This window comes from Neovison vison, chromosome 13, assembly GCF_020171115.1.
Source record: "Neovison vison isolate M4711 chromosome 13, ASM_NN_V1, whole genome shotgun sequence".
NCBI classification, from domain to species: Eukaryota; Metazoa; Chordata; class Mammalia; order Carnivora; family Mustelidae; genus Neogale; species Neogale vison.
This window is the reverse complement of record NC_058103.1, coordinates 146,610,138-146,636,398: the sequence shown is the minus strand read 5'-3', so window position 1 is coordinate 146,636,398 and position 26,261 is coordinate 146,610,138. Positions and strand designations below refer to the sequence as shown.

At 43.3% G+C, this 26,261-nt stretch overlaps 1 protein-coding gene and 1 non-coding gene across 3 annotated transcripts in view; both read right to left on the bottom strand.

Moving 5' to 3' along the window:
* The window catches only part of TICRR (TOPBP1 interacting checkpoint and replication regulator), a 43,554-nt gene extending 19,456 nt beyond the window's left edge, over nucleotides 1-24,098 (bottom strand). For both annotated transcript variants that reach the window (XM_044231474.1, XM_044231475.1), the window contains exons 1-14: nucleotides 23,349-24,098; nucleotides 18,438-18,714; nucleotides 16,883-17,118; nucleotides 15,500-15,734; nucleotides 14,458-14,587; nucleotides 9,489-9,628; nucleotides 8,525-8,743; nucleotides 5,525-5,676; nucleotides 3,946-4,043; nucleotides 3,504-3,597; nucleotides 3,327-3,406; nucleotides 2,920-3,159; nucleotides 2,328-2,424; nucleotides 567-621 (exon numbers count right to left, since the gene is read on the bottom strand). In XM_044231474.1, coding sequence (XP_044087409.1) covers nucleotides 567-621; nucleotides 2,328-2,424; nucleotides 2,920-3,159; nucleotides 3,327-3,406; nucleotides 3,504-3,597; nucleotides 3,946-4,043; nucleotides 5,525-5,676; nucleotides 8,525-8,743; nucleotides 9,489-9,628; nucleotides 14,458-14,587; nucleotides 15,500-15,734; nucleotides 16,883-17,118; nucleotides 18,438-18,714; nucleotides 23,349-24,011 — 2,716 coding nt within the window. In that variant the 5' untranslated portion in view covers nucleotides 24,012-24,098. The remainder of the gene's footprint in view (nucleotides 1-566; nucleotides 622-2,327; nucleotides 2,425-2,919; nucleotides 3,160-3,326; nucleotides 3,407-3,503; nucleotides 3,598-3,945; nucleotides 4,044-5,524; nucleotides 5,677-8,524; nucleotides 8,744-9,488; nucleotides 9,629-14,457; nucleotides 14,588-15,499; nucleotides 15,735-16,882; nucleotides 17,119-18,437; nucleotides 18,715-23,348) is intronic.
* On the bottom strand, nucleotides 11,825-11,988 carry LOC122894766. The gene has a single exon (XR_006381836.1). It is a non-coding gene; the product is annotated as a U1 spliceosomal RNA (small nuclear RNA).
* Nucleotides 24,099-26,261: the final 2,163 nt, after the last annotated feature.

Sequence of the window (26,261 nt, the reverse complement as noted above, 5' to 3'; positions counted from 1 at the left end):
TAAAATTCATCAGCCATCAAAATTTGATTTTCTCCCTGCACCTCTCTATGTTTACACAATTTTTCCCCACCGAAGTTGCACAGTAAGGTGAGGACATCCCAACCCGTTAGTTCCCTGCACTTCGGCGCTCATCTCCCAAGATCAGGGGCAGGGCACCCGGCATACTATCCATCCTCCCATTTCTCTCATGGTCTCAGCAATACCCTTACCACACCCCCCACACCGGCCCGTGAAAGTTACGATGGAAGCAGGGATCACGTGGCGCACTCGGTCACGTCAAGTGCTTTCACCCGAGCCAGTTCAGCACCGCTTCGTTTCCTCCTTGTGGCTTTCACAGTAATGGTGTTTTTAAGAAAGATTTCTGACCAGTGATTTTGCAGAATGCAGTGTTTTGAGACCGTGTGAATATCTTATTCTCCTAGCACCGGACATTTGGACGTATTTCATTAAGCAACGATTACACAAAATTCTCATTTAAAACTGTATGCAGCTGCTAAAATATATGCCATTAAGCTGGGTTCGTCACGTCAGTGAATAAATGTGTGCACTGCGAGAGCCCGGCGTACCTTGTACTGGATCTTTCAGCGGAAGTGGAGGCTGCTGAAGAGGACAGAGGCTCTCCTGGAAGAGGAGGAAACCGACGTTCATTTAAAAGAATAAAAATTTCATGTGAAATCCTCTGACCCTTGCAGTTCCACTTGTAGGAATCCCTAACAGGAATACTTATAAAATGCACAAAAACAGATATAGGTTCTAAGGACACGGAAGCCTGCATTATAATACAAAATAAGAAACATCCTCAGTATCCATAGTGAGGGGCACCTGGGTGGCTCAGTCGGTTAAGCTTCTGCCTTTGGCTCAGGTCATGATCCCAGAGTCCTGGGATCGAGTCCCGCATCGGGCTCCCTGCCCAGCGGGAAGCCTGCTTCTTCCTCTGCCTCTGCCTACTCCTCCCCTGCTTGTGTCCAATCTCTCTGACAAATAAATAAATAAAACTTTAAAAAAATATATCCATAGAGTGAAACAAATTTTGATACATCCATCCAAAGCAGACATTAAAACATCAGAAAGACCTCTAGAAATAGAGAAGGAAGGAAGGCCTATCTGTACGTACACAGAAACAAGTCAATGATGGGGAAAAAGAAAAAAACAAACAGAATGAGTACAACAGGTTTGTACAATTGTTTGTAGTGTGTGTGTGTGTGTGTGTGTGTGTGTGTAACAGATAATGAAGACATCTTTGATGTGTGCTATTGGCATATATAGAAAAGGGCCTGGGACAGACACAACAGTCATCAAGGATTCCTTCTGGAGAATGAATGGAGGAGGGGGCAACTGAGTGGCTCAGTCGAGGAGCACCAGACCCTTGATTTCGGCTCAAGCCACTTTCTGAGGGTTTTGAGATTCTCAGGGTTGTGAGATTGGGCCCCTGCGGCAGGCTCCGCGCTCAGCGGAATCTGCTCAAGATTCTCTCTCACCCGCTCTTCTCTCCCCACCCAAAATAAATAAAATCTTAAATTAAAAAAAATAATAATGGAGAAGACACACTTAAGGGTAAAGCTATATAAACCGGAGGATGACTACACACTTTAGGACTTCACTGATCTATTGACTATTCGATAGTCTAAAAATCTAGATGCATCTAAACAACAGAATTGTTTTTAAAGCTTTTCTTTCCAATTATGCCAATATATTTTTTTAAAAAATGAACTACCACATACAGCCTGACTTAAGGAGTGCTAGAAGGACTGCAAATCATTGTAACATCTAGAGAGAAAGGAGGTCTGACACCTTTGTTGCCGTCCACTTCTGGATTTTCTATGATTTCTGATCCGGATTCCAAGGTACACAAGATTTGCATCTTTTTTCAAGGCATACTAAGGATGCGAAAACACCTAACTTTTTTTTTTTAATAATTTTTTAAAAGATTTTTATTTATTTACTTGACAGCGATCACAAGTAGGCAGAGAGGCAGGCAGAGAGAGAGGAAGGGAAGCAGGATCCTTGCCGAGCAGGGAGCCCAATGCGGGGCTTGATCCCAGGACCTTGGGATCATGACCTGAGCTGAAGGCAGAGGCTTTAACTGACTGAGCCACCCAGGCCCCCGAAGGGTAAAATGGTTTATCTTTAACAACTCTGTAGTTCTACAGTTGTTAGATTCCAGTTGAATACTCATTCATAAAACCCTCTCGTTTTATTTCTGTATCCCCCAGGGTCCTACTCCCTCAAAGCAGAGGCACTCCCCTTCAAGCTTATTTATTGTATCAACTCGTGCTAGAAGGAACAGATCTGGTGGCACTACCTCCTGTCCCTTGGAAAAAACTTACGTTTTTTGTAGCTCTCTTGGACACTTTGGGGATCTCAATTTGTCGAAGATTCTGGGAAACCTCTGCAATGCTTTTATGTCTTATTAATGCGTTTTTCCTTTTAAAAATAGAAACAAACAGGCATTACACATTGAACAGAGGTTATGGGTAAACTAGAAAAGAATCAGAGTTGAAAATAATACACTAATTAATAAAAGTCAGTTATCTTGCCATAGGTTTGAATTTGCAGCAAAACACGGCAACCTCACAATTTCCAAAAGTTTACTATCAGTTCAACTAGTTACGAACAATAGGGAGCATCAAGGAAAACAAAGTCACCAAAGCCGGAAGCTTATCTCCTAGAAGGCTCCTAGCTCCTGGAGACCCTACGTGGACAAACAAGGGCACTGTGGACTACATCATCAATCCTGCATATTCGCTGGATAAAATACAGGACGTCAGAGGCTGCATGTTAGGAACGCCTATAGATGGCTTCTGGGATTCAGACAGAAGGACAACTAGTAATTCAACAAATTCTACACCAAGACAACTAACCGCCCTCTGTCCGACCTACAACAGAGCACATAATTCCTTCAACTCCTTGAGCTCCTACCTTCTTTTCTTAGCCGATCTGGTGCGAAGCTCTTCTAGCTGGTCAGACTCCGTGCCACCACACACTGATCTATGAGCACTTGATGGAAGAGGCTCAGAAAGAAGAGGTGATATGTTTTCTTGTGTCACGGAGTCATCACTGAAAAAATCTAGAGGAAGGACACCAGCCAGTTTCTGAGGAATCATAAACCCCAGGCTGTCATAAAGATTTCCAAGTGTCTTCGGGATGGAGTCAATATACCTGCGGAAGAGATTGGTTAACTGTGCGACAGTCACCATTCAGCCCTCTCTGCTCCGCCCCACATCCAGCAGGACAGACAGTCCTTAGAATTCCGTAATTCTCACATATTACCAACCACATGCAGTTCCTGGTAAGACAGTTCTAAAGTTAGTAGTCATCAAACTCACAATCCCAAGATTTCCTCCAGAAACTTTGCTAGGTATGCCGAATCCTCAGTCAAACACACAGTGCGCAGCAAGCCTGTCACCTGAAGAAGATAACCGAAAATGACCACGTGCCTCCTGCAGGGAAGCAGAGAGCCTTTCGGGCTCGTCTCCGGCGGCGGCGCTGGGCTATATACTTGCCTCCTTCACCACCTGCTCCATCTCCGCGGTGCTTTCGTGGACGGACGGGCACTGCAGACACAGCTCCAAACGAAGAAACACCTGAAGCTGGCACCTTGACAGAATGAAATACTTGGGTCATATCCATCCTGAGCGCCATTTAACTACACGCTCCCTCCTTAAGCAAAGATCTGTTTACAGAAGAACTGACAACCGAAAAGGAGAAGAGACACTGCTTTTAAATAGAGTAGCTCAGACTGCACACCCCAACATCGCGGAGAATCAGCCTCTAGGAGCAACTGGCAATCTAGTTTGTATTTATTTACCAATCAGTCATCAATCCATTTTAAATGGATCCAAGCAAATCTTGGAGCTGTTTTGGAGTGACATAAATAAATAAATAAATACACACATACACACATACATACATATATAAAGTAAATATATCAAGGTAGTTACTTACTCTCTGACTTTATCTTCATCTAGTTTTTCCCCAAGATTCTGCCGAAGACTTTTGCTAGTTTTTAAGAGGCTATTTTTCACTTGATTCACGCAACTCATCTGAAAATACAAAATTATTACATAGGAGACTACTGGGTTACATATTATTTCTAATTTATTTCACAGCTGATTAACATATTAAGAAGGCAAGTATGTTCCCTTACGAATTGCCCCCTTATTTCATTTGAATAAAAAACAGTGAAATGAATGTGCAGGGTGCCTGGGTGGCTCAGTCAGTTCGGTGTCATCTTGGTTTCAGTGTAAGTCATGATCTTGGGGTTGTGGGAACCAGCTCCCCCACTGGACTCTCTGCTTGATGAAGTCTCCTTGAGATTCTCTCTCTCTCCCTCTGCTTACATGTTCTATTTTAAATAGTCTTTAAAAAAATGTTCTTTCTCCTTATCTTCAAAAGCAACATGGTAAAAAGTATTTGAGAGCAAGGGGACATGGATACAAGCCTGCATATCTGACCTTTCTTTATTATTATTATTAATTTTATTTTATTTATTTATTTGACACAGAGAGAGAAATCACAAGTAGGCAGAGAAGCAGCCAGAGAGATAGGGGGACTCGATCCCAGGACGCTGAGATCATGACCTGAGCCAAAGGCAGAGGCTTTAACCCACTGAGCCACCCAGGTGCCCTGACCTTTCTTAAGAAAAAAAAAAAAAAAAAAAAGATTCCGTAGGGGTGTAAGGGTGCCTGGCTGTCTCAGTCAGTAGAGCATCTAACTCTTTTTTTTTTTTTTAAGATTTTATTTATTTATTTGATAGACAGAGATCACAAGTAGGCAGAGAGGAGAGCAAAGAGAGAGAGAGAGGAGGAAGCAGGCTCCCTGATGAGCAGAGAGCCAGATGCGGGGCTCGATCCCAGGACCCTGAGATCATGACCTGAGCTGAAGGCAGAGGCTTTAACCCACACTGAGCCACCCCGGCACCTCCAGCATCTAACTCTTGATCTCAGGGTTATGAGTTCAAGCCCCATGAGTTCAAGCCTACAATCAGTCAATCAAACTAAATAAATAAATACATACACACATGAATAAGGACCATAAGCAACTCCTGTCCACTTGAGAGGAGCCTGGCTTTCACCACTAACCATGAATAAAGACAATGACAGCATGGTCTAAACCAGTGGCTGGCAACACTCCCTGTGCATAAGAATCATCTAGTAAGCTTTTTATAAGTACATATACCCAGGAACAAGCCTCAGTTGGTCTTGAAGAAACCAGGCATCAGCATTTTTTTAAATATGTTCCGGGTGAATCTGGGTAAGAACCACCAGCTTAATTCATGCAGCTAACGTGCAGTTCGGGACAGAGATTTCATTAGAAAAGAAGTACGTGTAATTTCCACTACCCTCACTTGGCCTATTTCCTGGCTTTCTGCCTTACCAGTTCACCATGTCCACCTTCCAAGGTCTGGAATTACGTTCACCCCTTTGCTTATCTTACCAGTGAATCACACACCACGGAACAGTCATTTCCCAACACATCTGGCCAAACATGCCCATAAGCATCCAACCGCCCCATACTCTCTTACTTCTAATTCCTTGGTGCCTTTGGATTTTAGGAATGCTTTAATGGTTGAGATCATATTCTGAGCGCATGAATGCAACGTCTTTTCTCCTGTGGCCACAGTCTTTTGGTAATTTTCATGTATGTAAGACAGGAGCTCCTCTTCTGTTTTAAAATCTATGAAAAAAAATCAAACTGATCATCACATTTAGCTGAAGTCATTGTATTAAGTCAGTGGTCAACTGGGAATTTTTGCCTCCCAGGGGACATGTGACTGTGTTTGGGTTGCCAGCCCGGTGGGGATCTAGTGGGCAGAGGCCAGGGATGCTGCTAAAAATCCTACAGGACAAAGGACAGCCCCTACAAGAGATTATCCCACCCAAAATGCCAATAGTGTGGAGGATTAGAAACTGCAGAGATGGTCACTTTAAGGCTTTGCAAGTCAAATGTGCATGTTACAAATTTAAGGATAAACCATTATGGGAAAACAAACAAACAAACAAACAAACTCTAGGGGTGCCTGGCTGGCTCAGTCAGTGGAGCATGTAACTCTAGATCTCAGGGTTGTGAGTTCGAGCCCCACGTTGGGTGTAGAGACTACTTAAAAATAAATTCTTAAAAAAGCAAAACAGGGGCACCTGGGTGGCTCAGTTGTTAAGCTCAGGTCATGAACCTGGCTGGAGTCCTGGGATTGAACCCCACATCAGGCTCCCTGTTCAGCAGGGAGCCTGCTTCTCCCTCTCCCACTCCCCTTGCTTGTGTTCCCCTTTCTGTCTCCTCTTTCTCTGTCAAATAAATAAAATCTAAAAAAACCCAAAAAACAAAAAAAGCAAAACCAAACAAAACTATGTAACCTCCAAACCTAGCAGAAAGGAAAAAGAGGAATAAACAGAACTTGATTAATCCCAAAATCTGCTAAGGAAAAAATAAAAACTATAGAAAGCACAAAATAAGACACTAAAAAAGTCCAAGCTTATCAATAATTATAAACATTTATTTTACAAATGTGCTTGCTGAGTAAAAGAAACTATCAGATTAGATTAAAAAATTCCCTCACATTACAGATGTCAGAAAATATTTAGAATTAAGTATCAATGAAAACAGAATATGACAATCTTGTATAATGCAGTTAAACTTAAAAGAAAATTCATAAACTTAAATAATCCCTTAAAGAAAAAAAAAAAAATAGGGGCACCTGGGTGGCTCAGTCAGTTAACTGTCTGCCTTTGGCTCTGGTCCTGGGATCAAGCCCCATATTGGGCTCCCTGCTCAGCAAGAAGCCTTTTCTCCCTCTGCCCTTCACCCTGTTCATGTTCATGCTCTCTCTCTGCACCCCCCACAATAAATAAAATCTTTTAAAAATAAATAAATAAATAAAAACCAGGGGCACCTGGGTGGCTCAGTGGGTTAAGCCTCTGCCTCTGGCTTAGGTCATGATCTCTGGGTCCTGGGATCGAGCCCCGCATCAGGCTCTTTGCTCAGCAGGGAACCTGCTTCTCCCTCTCTCTCTGCCTGCTGCTCTGCCTACTTGTGATCTCTCTCTCTTTGTGTCAAATAAATAAATAAAATCTTAAAAAATAATAATAATAATAAAATAAAATAAAAACCGATCAGCTAAGGGTCCAACACGAAATAACATGAGAGTAAACCCCAAAAATAGAGGCAATAAGAAAGATAGGAACAAAAATGAATAGGAAGAAAAAAAAAAAAAAAGAAATGAGATCAACAGAAACAAAACAATGATTCTCTGAAAAACCAAATCCAGAAACCTATAGTAAGTGTGAGCCATTTTAAACGGAAGCAAGCATAAATAAGCAACATTAGAATGAAAAAATCTAGAGCAGAAATTTAAAACACTAGGAAGAGGTAAGGTTGAAGTTCATTTTCTCCATAAAGATACCCATTTGTTCCCACACCATTCGTTGAAAAGATTATCCTTTGCCCACTGAATTACTGGGGCACCTTTGTCAAAAAGCTGTGTGCCACTGTCGGGCAGGTCTATCTCTGCTCAGAATCTAGTCTAGAAACTGTTAATAGCACATGGTCTTGAATGCTGTTAATTTTGCTCTCTCTTGAATGAAACATCCACATTCTTGAATACTTTTACTAGCTCATTAAAGACATTCTGTCTCATTCAGACTGATGATCATCTATGAATCTAACATTCCACAGGCCCAAAAAAAAAACCCTTCAAGGAGCAGAATTTATTTATTTAGTTCAGAATTCTCAAAAGAAATCAAAGGTGACATCATGCAGTTATTGCCCGAAGTCCCTAAGCTATCTTTACAGCTCTACCACAGGACTGGCTCTAAACGTGCCCTGAGAAGGAGAAACCTACTGCAATTCTATCCCTCCTTTAGAAAAGAAAGAAAGAATGGCAAAATTAGTATTACTGGATGAAATTCTTCTGCCCAACTCTGAAAGACTTCAATACCCTAGATCGCTGCCAAAGCTTTCCCCTTCCCTTTCTTCCTCCATGCAGAAAGTTTCTTTAACCACTTGTCGTATGGCTGCGCCATGGCCCTTTTGTGACTTTGCGTAGGCCAGTCCGCCATCTAGTACGCCCTCTCTTACTGAGCTGCCATCTCAACAATGCTCGCCCCTCAGCATCCAGCCTGGGCTCCTCCTGGCTCCCAAGAAGCCTCCTCAGCCTATTCCGGCCCAAGGCTGCCCTCCCTGTTCTCCGCTCCTCACATATCTTTAGTTCCCTGATGAGCAAGTCCTTCCTGTTGGAGATTCCTGGCTCTCTTGTGTATTAGGCTGCCTCAGTTCATTGTGTATTTTATATATATGTGTGTGCGCATCTACATATATGAACTATTATCATCTTCGTGGTTGCATCATAATCTCAGACCAGGACATGATCTTCTTTTTATTGTGTTCCCCATAACACACTTTGAGGAATGCAGCCGATGTCTGATAAATGTTCGTTAATTGAGGGATAAAATTAACACTTATAAGAATCTGAGGGTATTAAGAGTCAACCTGGCCTTAGACACCAAAAGGCTATGGAACTGAGGAATACCTTTAGGCTTAGAGCTTCGTAGTGTCCTCCCTCGGTTTTCCCATTTATCTGCTGTCCTCCCACTGGCTGCCCTTGGGACGCTCTTCTCCCCGGCCGCCTCTGGACCACTGTCGGGACACAGTTTCTGCGCCTTCACATTCAGCCTCGCCACGTTCAGCATCTTCAGGGAGCGACACATGGTGCTCATCTTCCGCCGCACGGGAGTCCGAGGGACCCCTCCTTCCAAGACAACAGCGTGCAGAGAAAAGGAAAATAGCTTTCACTTCTGGCAATTTAGGAACCACTTTAAGATGAAGCATTCTGTGAGAGTAGAAAGCGTAGCCCATCGGTGGTTCGTGCATCTCTCTGTGCCTCCAGCCCAGAGTAGAGAGAGAGCTCTTCTTTAAACTGAAGTTTAGGAATGAAACATCGCAACAGAAACCGATGATTTTTAGTAAGGCCAATGCCAGACCCGTTTGGTGTTCCCCGATGGTCAGAGTTGCAACGTAACTCTCCTGAAAGCTACTCTCTCCCACTTTCTGGTACAGTAACTTGTTCCTGACAACTTATTCTAAGGAAGGCACTCAAAGAATAAACCATCTGCATCATGTACACTCTAGTATTTATAATGATGAAAACTGAAAATCTCTTGGACAACGTAAGATTTTTGTAAATTTTGTGAAATTATGAGGCAGAATAGTAACTGAAAAGGCAAGGAAGCAGATAGGTATTTATAAGCAGCACACAAAGCTGGATTTGGAGTTCTGTCGTAACTAAGAATGGAAACAGTTTATTAAGAAAGTAGGATTGTGGGCGATTTTTAAACATCACTTTTGTAATTAATGTCATCTTTTTCAAATTTGGAATAGAAGAACCTGTCCTTCTCTCATTCAGTTACCATTTCAACCTCATTTTAGGGAAAGTTAATCTTTTAAAACATACACGCTCAAACAAGACTGCCTCAAGAAACAGTCGGTGTGCTTACGTTTCTTTTTGCTGTCTTCCTGATTGGACACAGCGGATTCTTCCCGAGACTTCCTCTGGTAGAGCTTGGACAGGCAACACGTTAACTCGCTTTCAGTTTTGGAAGACTCTTCCTTATCAGATGAGGCAGCATGTAGTAATCTGTGAACAAAGCAAGAGGTCCAAGATAAAGCTGAAATTCTGGTATTTCCAAAACGCTTTAACAACAAAATTCACTATCCTTTTAAAAGCTAATCAAAAGATGTCTGCACAAGAAGGCTTCACAAATATTTTTTGCTTGGAAGGGAAAATATCCCCCTCTTCTCACAATTTAAACACTTACACCAGAAGATAGGAGAGAAACATGTAGTAGACCCCCACACACACCCCCACAGCTCTCAGAAGAAACCAACCCATGCAACAGACTTAATAATCACACTTGTAGACTCCATAACTGTGACACAATAAATGTATGTTGTTTAAACCCCTCAAAAAAACAAAAAACAAAAAAACACACAAAAAAACCCAGTCAGAAACGGAAGCTACCTATTCACAAAACCATTAAACATGACACACAGGACTGACTTACTACCAAGATTCTTCACGTCCAAGGATACATGCAGGCAACTATCGCTTAGTTATTTTTTACTCAGTGTCAATAAGTGTAAGACGGTGTAACAGAACATGGTCACAGTGACCCCTAAATCATTCTTTCACACTGTAGTAAACTGATCTGGGATTGTGAGAAGGGGATGAAGCAGGCCGGAGGGGGTGATCACGTGTCCAATGCTTGTCTGCCTAGGTCTACGTGTCAGTCACTAAGCAAACTAAGAACATGGCAACACTTTCAAAATGCATTACTTGTATTTCACTGTCCTCCGTTATGTGGTATTATCTGATTTAAAGTAGGAGGAGGTTATGGCGATGGGCGTTGAATCTGCTGAGGGTCTCAGCTTCACACACGTAGCACGTCTGAAGCAGAGGATTTCTCCCCAAGTGTGTGGGATATCCTTTCACTGAGGGGAGGGTTTGTTTTTCTGTTAATTTAGAACCTATGAACCTTTCAAATACACAGTAGAGAAAGCATTATTAGCTATGTACATCCCAGCAAGATTAAATGTTTGCTAATGTTTAACCCTATCTACTTCAGATTTTTAAAAAAAATATTTACGGCTCCCTGCTGAGCAGAGAGCCTGATGTGGGGCTCGATCCCAGGACCCTGAGACCATGACCTGAGCCAAAGGCAGAGGCTTTAACCCACTGAGCCACCCAGGCGCATTTACTTCAGATTTTTTTAATGAAATTAAGCATTATAGACACAAAAAAAGCCCACTCTATCTTTTCCCATCCCTTCCTTCCAGAGGTATTCCTAGACCTGTGTTTATTCATAGAGACATACATATGTACGGAAACCAACATAAGTTGCTATTTATACATTCTAAGTTTTTAAAAATATCATATATCACACCCATCCCTCTGTACTTTTTTGTCTGAAAGCAACATATTTTTCACGAGCATATAAGTAGTTCTAGCTTCCTCAGTTTCACTACTCTGTAATATTCCCTTGTGTAATTATACCACAGTTCGTTTCTCCATTTCCCCACTGAGACACAGATGATTCTTTCCACTTTTTCACTTTTAACAACTGGCAGTGAGCAATCAACTGTAGCTCTCACGTTTGTGCAAACTTCTCTAATGCAGACACGTGTAAGTGCAATTGCTGGCGGTCAGTTTCTGCTTTACTAGGAATACAATCTGCTCTCTGAAACGCTTGTAACCATTTATAATTCTATCGTCTAAAGTGTTCTCATTTTCCCTCGTGCTAGACCGGATTTACTGACCTAGGACAATCTACTGGTACAAAATAGAATCTTGCAGGTTTTTTCTTATTGTGGTTTTCATTTCCATTTGAGCATTTTTTTTTTTTTTTAAAGTAAGCTCTATGCCCAATGTGGAGCTTGAACTCGGAACCCCAAGATCAAGAGTCACCTACTCCTCGGACTGAGCTGGCCAGGTGTCCCAGCGGTTTCATAGCTTTTCAAATTACTGCTCTGTTGGATGTCATTGCGTGAATTGCTTGTTTGCATTCTTTGCCCAATTGCTTGTCTTTTCCTTGTTGAAAAGGAGCTCTGTACTAATTTGGATACTAGTTCTTTGCTAGTTATATGGATTATAGTCACCCAGGCCTATGACTAGTCCTTTACATCATACAGAAAATTTTAAATTATAGTCATCGATTTTCCTTCATGGTTTGAATGCTTGAGGTTTTATGCAAAAAGATCCATTCCCAGCCTCAACTACTCATTTTCTCTTCTTACAATTTTTATTTATTTATTTATTTATTCATTTTGTGGGGGGGTGGGGGAAGCACGAACACGGTCCCCCACTACCACGAATTATGCAGTCGAGTTTCTCACATTGGCGGAAATTGCAGGGGTCAGCACATCTGGAGTGCAATGGATAAGCCTTGCCCTGGGAAAACCACCTTTGTGATCATGGTATCTCCCCTGCCAGGTGGAGGGGAGATAATTTCTTTTTTTTTTTTTTAAAGATTTTATTTATTTATTTGACAGTAGATGGAGAGGCAGGCAGAGAGAGAGAGAGAGAAGCAGGCTCCCTGCTGAGCAGAGCCCGATGCGGGACTTGATCCCAGGACCCTGAGATCATTACCTGAGCCGAAGGCAGCAGCTTAACCCACTGAGCCACCCAGGTGCCTGATAATTTCTTATAATTTTACTTATTTTTTTTTTAAATTTTTTAAGGTTTTATTTATTTATTTGACAGAGACACAACGAGAGAGGGAACCCAAGCAGGGAGAGTGTGGGTCAGAGAGCAGGCTTCCTGATGAGCAGGGAGCCTGATGCAGGGTTTGATCCCAGGACCCCGGGATCATGACCTGAACGGAAGGCAGACAATTAATGACTGAGCCACCCAGGTGCCCCCTTCTTAAAATTTTAAAGCTTTACTTTTCACACTTGTTTTTAAAATTTTATTAGGAATTTATCATTGTGTATGCTGTGACGTAGAAATCTAATTTTAATCATTTTTTCTTCTAGAGAGCCAACGGTCACACCACCATTTATTGAAAAGTCTGTTATTTTCCAGATTTAAAATTCTGCCTCTGTCATATGCTGGGCTCCCATACAGGAGCGGGTCATTTTGGGGGCACTTTACTGTTGCATGGGTCTCTCTGTCAAATCATTGCACGCATCCCACGCTGCCTTACTCACTAGAGCTTTATGGTAAACACTGCTTTCTTATAGGGGAAAGTGCACCTGTTCCATCTTAGCCCTTTTGAGCTGTACCATGTTCATGAATCAGAAAACTCGTTATTAAGTCAGTTCTTCCCAGACTGACCTACAGACTCAATGCACTGTTGGTGAAAAATCCCAACACCTTTTTCTGGTGGAAATTAACAGACTGATTCCATAATTTACATGGAAATGCAAAGGATCTAGAATAGTCAAAACAATTCTGAAAATAAAACAAAGTTGAGAGGACTAAGACAACCTGATTTCAGTACTCGAGACAATGTGATATTAACACACTGTCCAGACCAGATTCTTTTCAGAAATAGACCTAGATGATGGTGGCCAACTGATTTCGACAAAGCTGCCACAGTAACTCAGTGAGATTATCTTTTAACAAATGGTGCTCGAACAACTGGTTATCTCTATGGCAAAAATAAACCTTAGCTTTACCTCTTAATACTAATTTGAATTTCTTCTATATCTCTTACATTTTTTTTTCTTTTTTTAGGATTTCTTTACTTGAGAGAGAGTGAGGGCGGGGGGCGCGAGCAGAGGCAGAGAGAGACTCTCAAGCAGACTCCCTGCTGAGCACAGAGTCTGACACAGGGCTCAAGCCCAAGACCCTGAGAACATGACTTGAGCCGAAACTAAGAACTGTAGGCTATACTGAGCCTGGGCGCCCCTCTTTGACATTTCTAATGTGGTTTGTCTGGGTGGTTCAGCCTATTAGGCATCTACCTTTGGCTCAGGTCATGATCTCAGGATCCTGGGATCAAGCCCCAAATCGGATTCCCTGCCCAGTGGGGAGCCTGCTTTCCCCCCCTCCCTCTGCCTGCCACTCCCCCTGCTTATGCTCTATCTCACATAAATAAAATATTATTTTTTAAAAAACCTGATTTTGCTATAGATAATTCTATTTTATTTGGCTTCTCAAAGAATCACTTTATGTTTGTTGATTTCTATTGTTTTTTTTTCCCTGTGATTCATGTTTGTTCTTATCTTTTATTACTGTCTTATTTTGGGGGTTTACTCCCTTGTGTTACTTACTGTACTGGACCCTTAATTAACTGGTTTTTAGCTCTTCTTCCTTAAAAGATAAGTTCTATGAATCTTCCTTGAAGTATACTTAGCTACATTAACCAAATGTTATTTTTCATTTTTACTGAGCTTTAATACTATTTTCTGACTTCCATAATGAGTGCATTTTTATTTTTTCCAATTTTTTTTTTATCATGGCAAAATATACATGCCATGAATATAACATCCTAACCACTTTCGAGTACAAAATTCAGGGGTATTAAGTTGATTTATAATTAAGCTACCATCAATCACCTCCATCCATCTCCAGAACTCTCTTCATCTTGTAAAACTGAAAATCTATGACCATTTGAAAATGTTCTCCATTGGGGCGCCTGGGTGGCTCAGTGGGTTAAGGCCTCTGCCTTCAGCTCAGGTCATGATCCCAGGGTCCTGAGATCGAGCCCCGTATCTGGCTCTCTGCAGAGCAGAGAGCCTGCTTCCTCCTCTCTCTCTGCCTATCCCCCTGCCTACCTGTGATCTCTGTCTGTCAAATAAATAAATAAAATCTTTAAAAAAAAAAAATGCTCTCCATTTTCACATAGTTTTAAATATTATGGGACTATACTAAGAAAATGTGGTATGTCACACAAACCAACCCATACGTAGAGAGAAGTGAGTTGATTTCATCAGTCAATATCCAGAGAAATAAAAAAGGTTTACCCAAATGACTCCATCAAACTTGAACTGGCACCACTAAGGTTAGAGCTAGAAAACCACGTCTCCACAACAGCCGCACTCCAGGGATCGGTGCGGCCAAGTTCCTGCTGGGCCCACTCTGGAACAGGAGCAGCTACCGGGACAGGAGCAGCGGTGGGAGAGGACGGAAAGAAAGAGAGGCATTAGGCCCAAAGTGGAAGCACTTGCCCCTCCTTTGAACAGGTGGCACAGGACACACAAAGTCACATCATTAACAACATTCCTTCGTCCACATCAACAATTCCAGTAGGCCTCTGCTGTCTATAAAAAATGCTACCCAGCAATGTACAAACGTAGGCGAACTCACAGTTCCTCAGACGCACCAGACACACGCCCTTCTCAGGGTCTTGGTGCTTGAGTTGCCTCTATCAGCAATGTTCTTCCTGTATTTGCAACCCTCCCACCCCTTACACTCCCCACTCCTTTTTTCCTGCTTTATTACAATGGCACTTATCTCTTTCAAACATACTATGCAACCTCCTTAGTTATTGTCTTGTTTCCTGGACTAGACATATACTAAGAACAGAGACTTCTATTTTGTTCTCTGACACATTGCCATTACTTAGTACAGCGTCTGCCACAGCAGCCACTCAATAAATCTGTGGAATAAATATCAAATTGATTATATTTCTATCCACCTAGCATAAATAAGGTTTGTATTGTGTTAGTAACAATTCAACAGACTGCAAGGTAGACAGAATCACAAGTTTTATATACAGTCTTCATTAAATATATTAATACAAGGTTCACCTTATACCTTTGATTTCAAAGCAGTTTCACAGAAGTGCTTTAGAATTTCTATAAATAATACTGATTTAAATTGCCTGAAGCTTGCTTGCAAGCTTAATTGCAAGCTTAAATTGCTTATAGCTTGCTTTTATCTGTTTTATCTGTTTCATAATATATATTGAGGTTCATAAAGAGCACAGTGAAAAAAATTCTGACAGTGGAAAAAACTATAAACCCACTGCCCGGGAGTATGTTAGTTATTGGTTGCAAAGCTTACCGCAGGTAACAGGATCTTCAAGTGAATTCTGAACCTGATTCAAGACACTATCCATAACATCAGAAACAAGAGAAGCTGTATCCTGGGGGCTCTCTGCCACAACTGTTTGGAGAAAAGGTCTTTGAAATTCAGCCTCCTCAGTGCGGAACACGGTGAGAATTGTAGCATTGGTGGAGAGGGGGGAAATAACTCCCGTGATTGGGGGCCAGCCTTCACCAAGGTCCACACTGGCAACCTATGTCAGAAGTTCTAATTAGTTGAGAAGAATGTTGTCCTATGGCTAAAGAAGAATGTAGCTTAGTAAAAGACAGATTGATAGTTTCTCCTGATGATTATTATTAGAAAAGTGAAAACTGTGGAAAAGACAGACTGGATGGGTATAAGTGCTAGAATTGAATTTAATGACCATATTACCTTAATCTCTCAATTTACAAATAAAAAAAAGCGAAGGTTCCCAGGAACATTTACTAAGCACTTACGATGAGATTATAACTCACCGAGTCCTCAAAACTGAGGACCTCACAACATTACTCTGAGGTAAAAATGATTATTATCTCTCTTTTACAGAGGAGGAATTAAGGCTGAGAAATAAGTAACCTGCTTAAGGTCACCCAGGTACTAAGATGCAGAAGCCAAGAGCACATGAATTCGAAACCCATGCTCTAACCCAATACTATGACTTAAGGGATTTATTCAGATTACACGGTTGGGCAGCAGAGCTGAGACCCAATTCAGACTGCCTGACTCCCTACCCAGTGCTCTATCAGAACAGACAAATCTTAGAACACCGGTTCAGAGACTATAGAGCTTTTCTTTAAGTGTCTCACAATGGGATCCAGAAGATGGAAGCCTTCTGAGGTAACAAAGGCAAAACACAAAGTAAGGTGAGAAATTTGCTCGTCATTTAAAAATAACCATCACCTTTCAACAAAATCTGGATAAATATGTATTTTTCAGAAGACACTATTACATCTACTGTTGTAACTACTGAACACTAGTTACTAGTGTAACTACTGAACACTATTACATCTAATGTTACAGTGCAGGGCTTTTAAAAAATGATATTGATTATATAAAGTTAATAAATATGTAACAGGAAGCTTGCAAAATAACTAGAAACCAGACATTACTTCACCGCCCTAAACTAATATTTGCATTCGGCCCGCTGCCTTTTTTCCCCACGTGACTAAATTTAACTTAACTGGGATCAAGGTACATGCAGTTTTATAAACTGTTTCGTCACTATGGGGCACTGTCATGATGCTACACGTGTCACTGAAACCACGCCGTGTAGAACATTCCTCGGCACTTCATAAACACACTAATTTCACCTCACCAGTGTGGTTTTAGATAAAAAGGACTGAGCATGCGCCAGGTACCTACCAGGTGTAACTCTTCAGCAGCCAGCCTGCTTACCAGCTGCTGGAATAACACCCTCTGAGTTGACCTGTTCTCCGAACTTCGTAGCATCCAGCTCTCAGTGCCCAAAGTGCTGCTCGCTGGGGGAGACCACTGGCTTGCCGTGCCTTTGAGAAAAATTCTGACTGGTTTCTGGAAATGTCTCTGATGCATGGCCAGGGGCTCTAGAGTGACTGTCCATGTTTCTTGAGTCTCTTTGCCTGTTAGAGATAAGGAATATTAAAATTCTAATGTAATCATTACTAAAAATAGATTTAACAGCAAGAAGAAAAAAAATGAGATTGTCAGTGTAGTACTGGTACTGTCCCTTCAAGGTTCATCCCACTGCCGACAGGCTAGCAGAGCGAGTAAGTTTCGTTCTATAGGAAGAGTTACATGTGAACAGAATCACAAGGGTCCAACTGAATGTCAGAAATTCTCAGTAATCATGCCTGAGAAAGAAGTATTCAGGCAATACTCGAGACTTACAAAAAAGACAACATAGCTTAAATCCGTAAAATAGAGTATATCACATCATAAGAGAATGTTGAATTCTAAAGGTTATGTATGACAAAACTACTCTTGGGGCGCCTGGGTGGCTCAGTGGGTTGAGCCTCTGCCTTCGGCTCAGGTCATGATCTCAGGGTCCTGGGATCGAGACCTGCATCGGGCTCTCTGCTCAGTGGAGATCCTGCTTTCCCCTCTCTCTATGGGTACCTCTCTGCCTACTTGTGATGAATCAAATAAATAAAATATTTTTTAAAAAAATTACTCTTGAAATTTCCTTAAACTGTACACAATGAATGTAACTAGTTTTATGTATACATCTCTACAGAGTAGAACTTCTGTGTGGATACGGGATTCAGATGTGAAATTCACTATACAACAGATCATGCAGTAAACTTCTGAGGAGTCTAACATGCTGGCCCTTCCCAGTAAAAAGCACCATTTTCAGAAGCTGGTCACTGATTTGTTATTTCTTCTCTCAATCATTGCTTCCCTATGGCCTTCCATTTATCAGTTTCTTCTATGGGGCGGGAAATCTTACCGCCCCTTTGTGTGGGCACCTGAACAGTATTATCCTTCTTTTCAACAGCTGGAAAATTCTTTAAAAATCACTCAGTATTCTTTTTAAAGGGGAGCTGGCAGTTACCCGGCGCCCGTGTTTTAACACTTCCCGGTGCTACCTGATTCTGCACAGACACCTTTTTTTTTTTTTAAAAAAAGATTTTATTTATTTATTTGAGAGAGAGAGAGTGAGAGAGCATGAGAGGGGGAAGGTCAGAGGGAGAAGCAGACTCCCCATGGAGCTGGGAGCCTGATGCGGGACTCGATCCTGGACTCCAGGATCATGACCTGAGCCAAAAGCAGTCGCCCAACCGACTGAGCCACCCAGGCGCTCTGCACAGACACCTTTTAATTACAAGCATTAATCGAGTGCCTAGACTGTTGGAAAATCGAAAGTGAAAAGCACAGGCTTGCCTGAAAGAAATCAACGTACTGAGACCATAACGCTCCCCGAGAGAGAATATCTGCTTACCTTCAACAGGGAGAAATAATGTTCCTTCCATCCGTGGGAAGGAGGCTTCATAGGCAGAATTATAGAGCAAACAGTTCAGAGTGGCATCAGGTGGCAGAGCTGAAATCCAGGAAGACGGGGCAGATTCACTTGCCAGCTTTTTTTCACTACCACGCAGCATTTCCCCAGCTTTAGTACAGTCCTGGCTGAAAGTTTCGGATGGTAAGATCGTGCCGCCAACAACGTGGAGCAGTTCACACACGGCCCAGTACCCGAGGTGGTCCGGGGAGTCCCACAACTAAAGCAAAATGACAAAGAAACGCAGGGGGCTATAAATGAAGCATCCATAAATCAAGTTTGACGGGAGTGGGAGAAAGTAAAGCTGACATCTACATTAAAGGATCAAGTTATTCGATTACTGTACTTATTAAGACACAAACCATGGCCAGTATCTCGTCACCATGCAGGCTGCTCTCACCACAGCCCTTGTCATCTCTTGCCTGGACTCCCTGCACAGCCTCTCCCTCCTGGGTCCGGCCTCTCCGGTTGCTCTCAGCATTCTCCCAGATCATGGATCTGATCGTGCGACTGCTCTAAAAGCTTTCAAGGACTTCCCGCTGCCTCCACGGTAGAGCAAGTCTTGGGCTTAGCCCAGCCCTAAGCAACCTTTCCAAACACATCATCTTTCCCTCGCCCACCGCTACCCTCCAGGCGCACTGAACCACTCTCTGTTTCCTGAACATGCTGTATTTTATCCTCCATGCTTTGATTCATTCTGTTTCCAGTGCTTTCCCCCTTCTTCCCCAACTTGGGTAATCTAGCTCAAATCCTGCTTTCTCTGTAAAAGCCAGCCTTTATTTCCTCACATAAACAACTGTTCATTCAACCTTCTTTTAACAAACTTTAATGGAGCAACCTTTATATGCTATGGATTAGTAAGACTTAGTCTCTGTCTTTTAGAATCTTAAAGTTGGGGGTAGAGTGAGTAAAACCACAGTAACATGAAATATTTAACTCAGCATCACAGTATAACATGACAATATTCAAACAGTATAGGAACATGACAGAAGAGTGCCTACCCCAAAATAGTTACCCTGCTGGTTTGCTTACTCCACAGGACTTAACAACTGTGGATCATAAATTGCTATGGAATGTGAGGTCTTGCCGGTCATCTCCAGACTTCATATACTCAAGTTCAAAAAGGGCCGTAAGAGTACCCAAGGTCACAACAAAGCAAGGACTAGTCCAAGAACCAAGAACTATCTTGGAGAGTGCTATTAAAATGAGGGTCATGACCCTTTGGCGGACTTGGATGGATCCTTTGATGGATCAACTGACTGGCTCGTGATCAGCATCAAAAAAAAAACCAGAATAGAGTGAGAGAGCCCTGGGGGGAAGGGGTACAAAACAAACAAACAAACAAACAAACAACAACAAAAAAAACAGAATAGAAAATATCAGAGCACAAGAGAAAATATCTCATATAGTGAAGATAAACAATATATTATACAATTTTTGTTCCAGTTATGCATGCCAGCTTGGAAATTAACCAATTAATATTTGCTGTTACCATCTATATGTCCATGCCCATGTTCACCGCTATGGGGAGAATGGTAAGCTAGTTCATATACCATAGATCCTGATTAGGATTTTCTGCCAAAGGGAAACAAAAAATTTTTTGAAATTGTTAGATATTCGGGCTAGAGGACAGCTAGGAAAAAAAAAAACAAAAAAAAACAAAAAAAACTGCTTATCAATTTAAACGTAAAGCTTTTTATTTTTATTTTTTTTTAAGAGTTTATTTATTTATTTATTCATGAGAGCGAGAGGGAGAGAGGGAGAGAGAGGCAGAGGCAGAAGCAGGCTCTCTGAGAAGCAGGGAGCCCAATGCAGGACTTAATCCCAGGACTCTGGGATCATAACCTGAGCCAAAGGCGGATGCTTAACCATCTGAGCCACCCAGGTGCCTGAAAGGTAAAGCTTTAATAAGAGTTGAAAAAAACATCAACTTTTGATGAGAATATAAGCATGATTAGGGACGCCTGGGTGGCTCAGTTGGTTAAGCGGCTGCCTTCGGCTCAGGTCATGATCCCGGCGTCCTGGGATTGAGTCCCACTTCTGGGATTGAGCCTGCTTCTCCCTCTGCCTCTGCCTGCCACTCTGTCTGCCTGTGCTTGCTCTCGCTTCTCTCTCTATGACAAATAAATAAATAAATAATCTTTAAAAAAAAAAAAAAAACACAATCACAAAACAAAAACAAACACCCACAATCACTATGTAGCGGATGGTTACATTTTTCATTTTTATGCATGTAACAGATTAAGTGAGAGACAAGTTTTAGTGATAATTTCAAATCTGGAGATTTATAAACATCCACAAGACTATAAATTCAGGGGCACTTGCTTGGCTCGGTCACTGGAGCATGGGGCTCTTGATATCGGGGTTAAATTCGAGTTTTACATTGGGTGTAGAGATTTGTAGAGATTACTTAAAAAAAAATAATAAATCTTGGGGGAAAAAAAGACTATAAACTTCACAAGAGCAGGAACTACATCTGTCTGGTTCACTAATGGTACACCCAGCATCCAGCAGATATGGAATATGTACGTTCTAAATAAATCAGAGGTACCAAGTCAAAAGCACGCCAGTGGTTTCCTGCGCTCCCTTCTATCCTGTAAGAGTTCTGTGCTTGGATCCCTCTCCCCAAGTCTGTGGGTCCAGGTTCTGTTTCTTCCGCTTCTGTCTCTCAAACTATCAGCTCCGCAAGACAGGACCTCTCCTTCCCTTCTCTCTACCCCTGCAGTGAGAGCTCTCCAGGGACTAACCTAAAACTCCCTTTTGTCTCCACAATGTGGTGGGGAAGAGGCTTTTTGAACAGGAAAAGATGAATCTTCACCAGAAAAGAAAAAATTCCAGAGAAGCTTGTTTGATGGGCATTTTCTTAGGGTAAACAACATAGCAGATGTGAGAAGGGAAACCTCAGAGAAAACCTATCCCCCAGATGGTAGAATGTCAGAGCTGGAAGAGATCTTTAAAAAGACACCGTCAATTTACTTATTGAAATGCTGTTCCAAAAAGAAAAAAAGAAGACTCTCCAAGCCCCATCTGCTAAGATTTATTTCTAGCCAGTATTTGATATAATTCCAGAATAAAGTCTTTGGTGTGATTTGGTATCCATTACCCCAAATCACACAGTTATGTGTTGTGTACTATGTCCAACACACGATTTGCTGCCTTAACAAATTTTAAGTTCTAGGATTCCATTTTCTCCACCAAAGGCCCTTAAACACCTCTGTTCTTTCCTTTTCTCTGACAAGCCACTGCTGCCTTATTTTGCATTTACCATGTCTTTTTTGGGCTTTGTATGTGAAAGCACATTGGAGATTTTAACTTTTTTTTTTTTAAAACATTTTATTTATTTGACAGACAGAGAGCACAAGTAGGCAGAGAGGCAGGCAGAGAGAGGGGGAGGCAGGCAGAGAGAAGGGGGAAGCAGGCCGATGCGGGGCTCAATCCCAGGACCCTGGGATCATGACCTGAGCTGAAAGCAGAGGCTTAACCCACTGAGCCACCCAGGTGCCCCAGGAAATTTTAACGTTTATCATTCTTTAAGTACCTGCTCATTTTCCATTTGTAATCCTGCAATTTAACCCACTCCTAGTTTAGTCACATGTGTTTCCAGTGAGTGGAATCACATCTTTCATCTGATTAAGCCACTGCCCATCAATGAGAAGAAAATCTGCACTTTGACTGCCTAGGCCCTACAGACATGTGCTTTCTGAAACAAACTAAGCTCCTTTCCATTTCAAATCTTTATACCTGCTCTTTGTCTGGAATGTTCTCTCCCAACCTTCCTGTTCCTCCTCCTTTACCTCTCCCGCTCATGAAGCTCCCTCTGCACCTTTCCACCTCCTGTTGCTCACCTGTTTGTTCTTATCTGTTTAATATATGTTCCTCACTGGAAGGTAAACCACCCCAGCTGGCCACCACACCTTCTGCAACTTTTACAGTGCAGTAGGCACTCAATGCAATGGCTTCTCAATGACTTTTTGTTAATTAAATGAAGGTGACAGGAGGAAAAATGGCAAGGGGAAAAGTACTTATTGTGGGCCTGGGTGGCTCAGTGTCTGCCTTCGGCTCAGGTCATGATCTCAGGGTCCTGGGATCCAGCCCGAAGGAGGAGGGCACGCTGCACTGCAGGGAGTCGGCTTCTCCCTCTGCTCCTCCCCCCACTCCTAATCCCTTTCAAATAAATAAATAAAACCTTAAAAACAATACAAATTTATCTCGGGGTACTTAACAGGAGCAGGGGGTCCCACTGCCTAACAAAAATCTAAATGAGCCATTTGTGACTATAATTATCTAAATTTATTCCTTTAGTCAACAAATAGTTACTAAACTGGCACAATGTTCAATACGCATCTTCAGGGGAAACAAAGCCTTTGAGGTATTTTCAGACTAGATGGACGGTGAGAGACTCGCACAACTGGAAGATCTAAAGGGGACAGCGGGAGTGCCACAGAAGCGCGGGGAAATTCGGAAGCGGAGACAGTAGTGGTCACGGGACAAGGCGTTCTAGGTCTGGGCTGGCATAGAAGAGGGAGCACTGGCATTCGGGGTGACCGGGGACACAGAACACGGAGTCAAGGTTTGTCGACCGACTAGGCGATGCTTCCATGTGCCGAGTATTCGTCCTGGGTAGGAAAAACAGCCCCTGCGGAGGCAGAGAAGGGCCCAAATTGGGAAGGGCCTCACACGCGTACCGTAGTGTGTACCAAGGACCTACCTGTCGTCGCAGTTTGCGACCCCGGGACTTCCCTTCTGAAGGGACCCGTGCCGGGGGTGCGTCTCCCCGCTGCCCTGCAGACGCTGCCAGGTTCGGGTCCGCCAGCGGGGCACGGTGCGCCCCGTGCGAGTTCCCCGCGGACTTACCTTCGGCCCCTCGGTGGTATCCAGCCAGTACAAGGTGATTTTTCGGGCGATCATGACCTCCTGGACCCTCCTGGGCAGCAACTTCTCCATCACCTGCTTCGGGGGAGGCGGCAGGCGCCGGGCCTGCGCCTCGCAGCCGGCCACGAACTGCAGCAGCTCCCTCTGCGAATGCGGACAGGGGGCCAGCAGGAAGACCGCGTTCCCAAAGCCCCCGAGCGCGGTCTCGGCCTCCTTGGCCTCGCCCTCCACGTCCAGCAGTCTCCTCCCGCTGCTGCGCAGGATCGGCTTCGTGGGCGACGTGATCTCGGGCCGGTCCCACTGGTAGTCCAGCAGCGTCTCCATCAGGGCGCTGTGCGTGTGGCTGGCCCGGGGCGCCGGGCCCGGCAGGTGGGCGCCGTGGGCGCCGTCCCCGAGCCTGGCGTCCAGCTCCTCCTCGAAGTCCTCCCAGGAGCGGGCCCCCAGCTCGCGGAAGTCAGACACGCGCGACGGCCGGCTCCGCGCCCCCTCCGAGTCAAAGAACTTGAAGGCCCAGCGGACCCTCGCCAGGCCGAATCGGCAACTCAGGTAGGTGAGAAGGCGCAGGGCGGCCCGTCGGACCGGACTCCGGCCGGCGGCGCCGCCCGCGGTGTCCAGCAGCAGCATAACGTTGTGACAGCAGGCCATGTCGGTCGCGCCGCCGCCCCGGGGCTCGGGCCGGGGCCTGCGCGGCTCTCTTCTCTGCCCTAGCTTCCGACAACCAGCGCCATTCAGCTCTTCCCTCAGGAGCTCTCATGGAAAAGCTCCCGCGCTCTCCAAGTGCTCCTGCCATTGGCGGAGTTGGTTCCCAAAGTCAGCTCCTATTGGTCGCTTGCCTTACGTCGCTTACGCGAGTGACTTCCACTCTTGGCGCTGATTGGAAGGGAGGCGGAGAAGGTCTCTGCCTGATTGGTGGAGGGCGTGGCTCTGAGCGGAGCTCCGAGTTCCGGGGGAAACTTAACATTCATTGGCTTGGGCCTTCGTTTTAAAATTTAAAGAGGTTGCGCTTCGGGGGCGTGTCCTTAAGTTTCCCTTTTGGGCCGGAGGCCTGCGTTGGGGCGGTTGTGCGCAGGCGTGGGTGCGGGCTGCTGGGAGGTGTTTACTAAAACTTGCAAACTTGGTACTGGGAAGGCATTGGGGATGGTAAGAAGCCTCCCTCGACTGTCCATGGGGTAGAATCCGATGATGAAGACTTTCGTTTTCTTGTAACTTAAGAAAAAATTATCAACAATTTAAAGTTCACCTCTTTTTCCCCGATGATTTCAAGGAGTTTCTCTGAAGGAGGTGATTAGATCCAAATAAAAGACGTGTACGTACATCATAGTTATCTGACTTGAGAAAAACTGGAAAACAGCGCAAGTGCGAATGACTCAAGTACAGTACACCCTAAAGGGAAGGAACATCATGTAGCTTTTTATAGGTAACACTAGATGAAAAAAGGACCGCGAAACAGTGAGAACCCCCGACTTTTTTATGTGTATATTTTTAAACTGTTAAAACTGGACGGAAAGTTGTCTGTGATGGTGATGACATTATGCTGATTTTTTAAAGTATATAACACTTTTCTAAATTGTCTATAATTCTGTATTGCTTTGTTTCATAGTCGGAGGGGGGAGGGATAATATTTAATGACTAAAAAGTATTTCCTGTTGGAAATAGAAGAAGCCAGATTTCCAAAAGGGCAAGAAGTTAAAGGGATATTCAGGTGGAGTCTAAGGACAAAGGGGGGGGTTGTTTATGGTATACTGTAGGAAGGTCAAGGAAAGGGGGGACCGTGGGTCAAGGTCCCCTTAGAGGATACGCAGAGCTGTCAGGGAGTTAAAATTCAGATGATGAAGATGATATTGGGAGGCTTGGTAAAAGCTGTGGGTTCAGTGCAGGACTCCAGCCGTCTGCAGGGTCTGCAGTGAAACCTCTGTTTCATTCTTGATATAGGTAATTTGTGTTCTCTCTCTTTTTTTAATATCAGTCTAACTAGAGGTTTATCAGTTTTATTGATCTTTTCAAAGAATGAGCTCGTTTCATTGATTTTTGTTTGCTTGTTTTCAGTTTCATTGATTTCTGCTCTTTCTCTTTATTTTTAATTTTTTTAGATTTTATTTATTTATCAGAGAGAGAGAGAGCGAGCACAGGCAGACAGAATGGCAGGCAGAGGCAGAGGGAGAAGCAGGCGCCCCGCCTAGCAAGGAGCCCGATGTGGGACTCGATCCCAGGACGCTGGGATCACGACCTGAGCCGAAGGCAGCTGCTCAACCAACTGAGCCACCCAGGCAAAGATTTTATTTATTTATTTGACAGAGACAGAGATCACAAGTGGGCAGAGAGGCAGGCAGAGAGAGAAGAGGAAGCAGGCTCCCTGCTGAGCAGAGATTTCCCCATGCTGGATCCCAGGACCCTGAGATCATGACCTGAGCCAAAGGCAGAGGCTTTAACCCACTGAGCCACCCAGGCGCCCCTCTCTTCTTCGTTTTGCTTTACGTTTATTTTGCTCTTCTTTTTCTAGATTCCTTAAGTGAGAATGTAGATTATCGAGGTGAGAGTTTTCCTATAATGTGGTATGGAAATATTACCTCTTTCCTAAGATACGCATTTAGTGCCATAAATTTTCTCAGCACAGCTGTGTCATAAATTTGGACACCTTATTTTTTTCCCACATATCTGCATATTTTAAAATTTCTCTTGAGAATTCCTCTTTGACCCATGGATTAATTTAAGTGTGTTGTTCAGTTTCCCATTGTTTGCAGATTCCCTGTTATCCTTCTATTTTTGATTTCTAGTTTGATTCCATTGATTTGGTGGACACACTCTGTATGATTTCAATTCTTTTAAATACATTGAGGTTTATTTTATGGACCAGGATATGATCTATCTTTATATATGCTCCTTGAGCACTCGAAA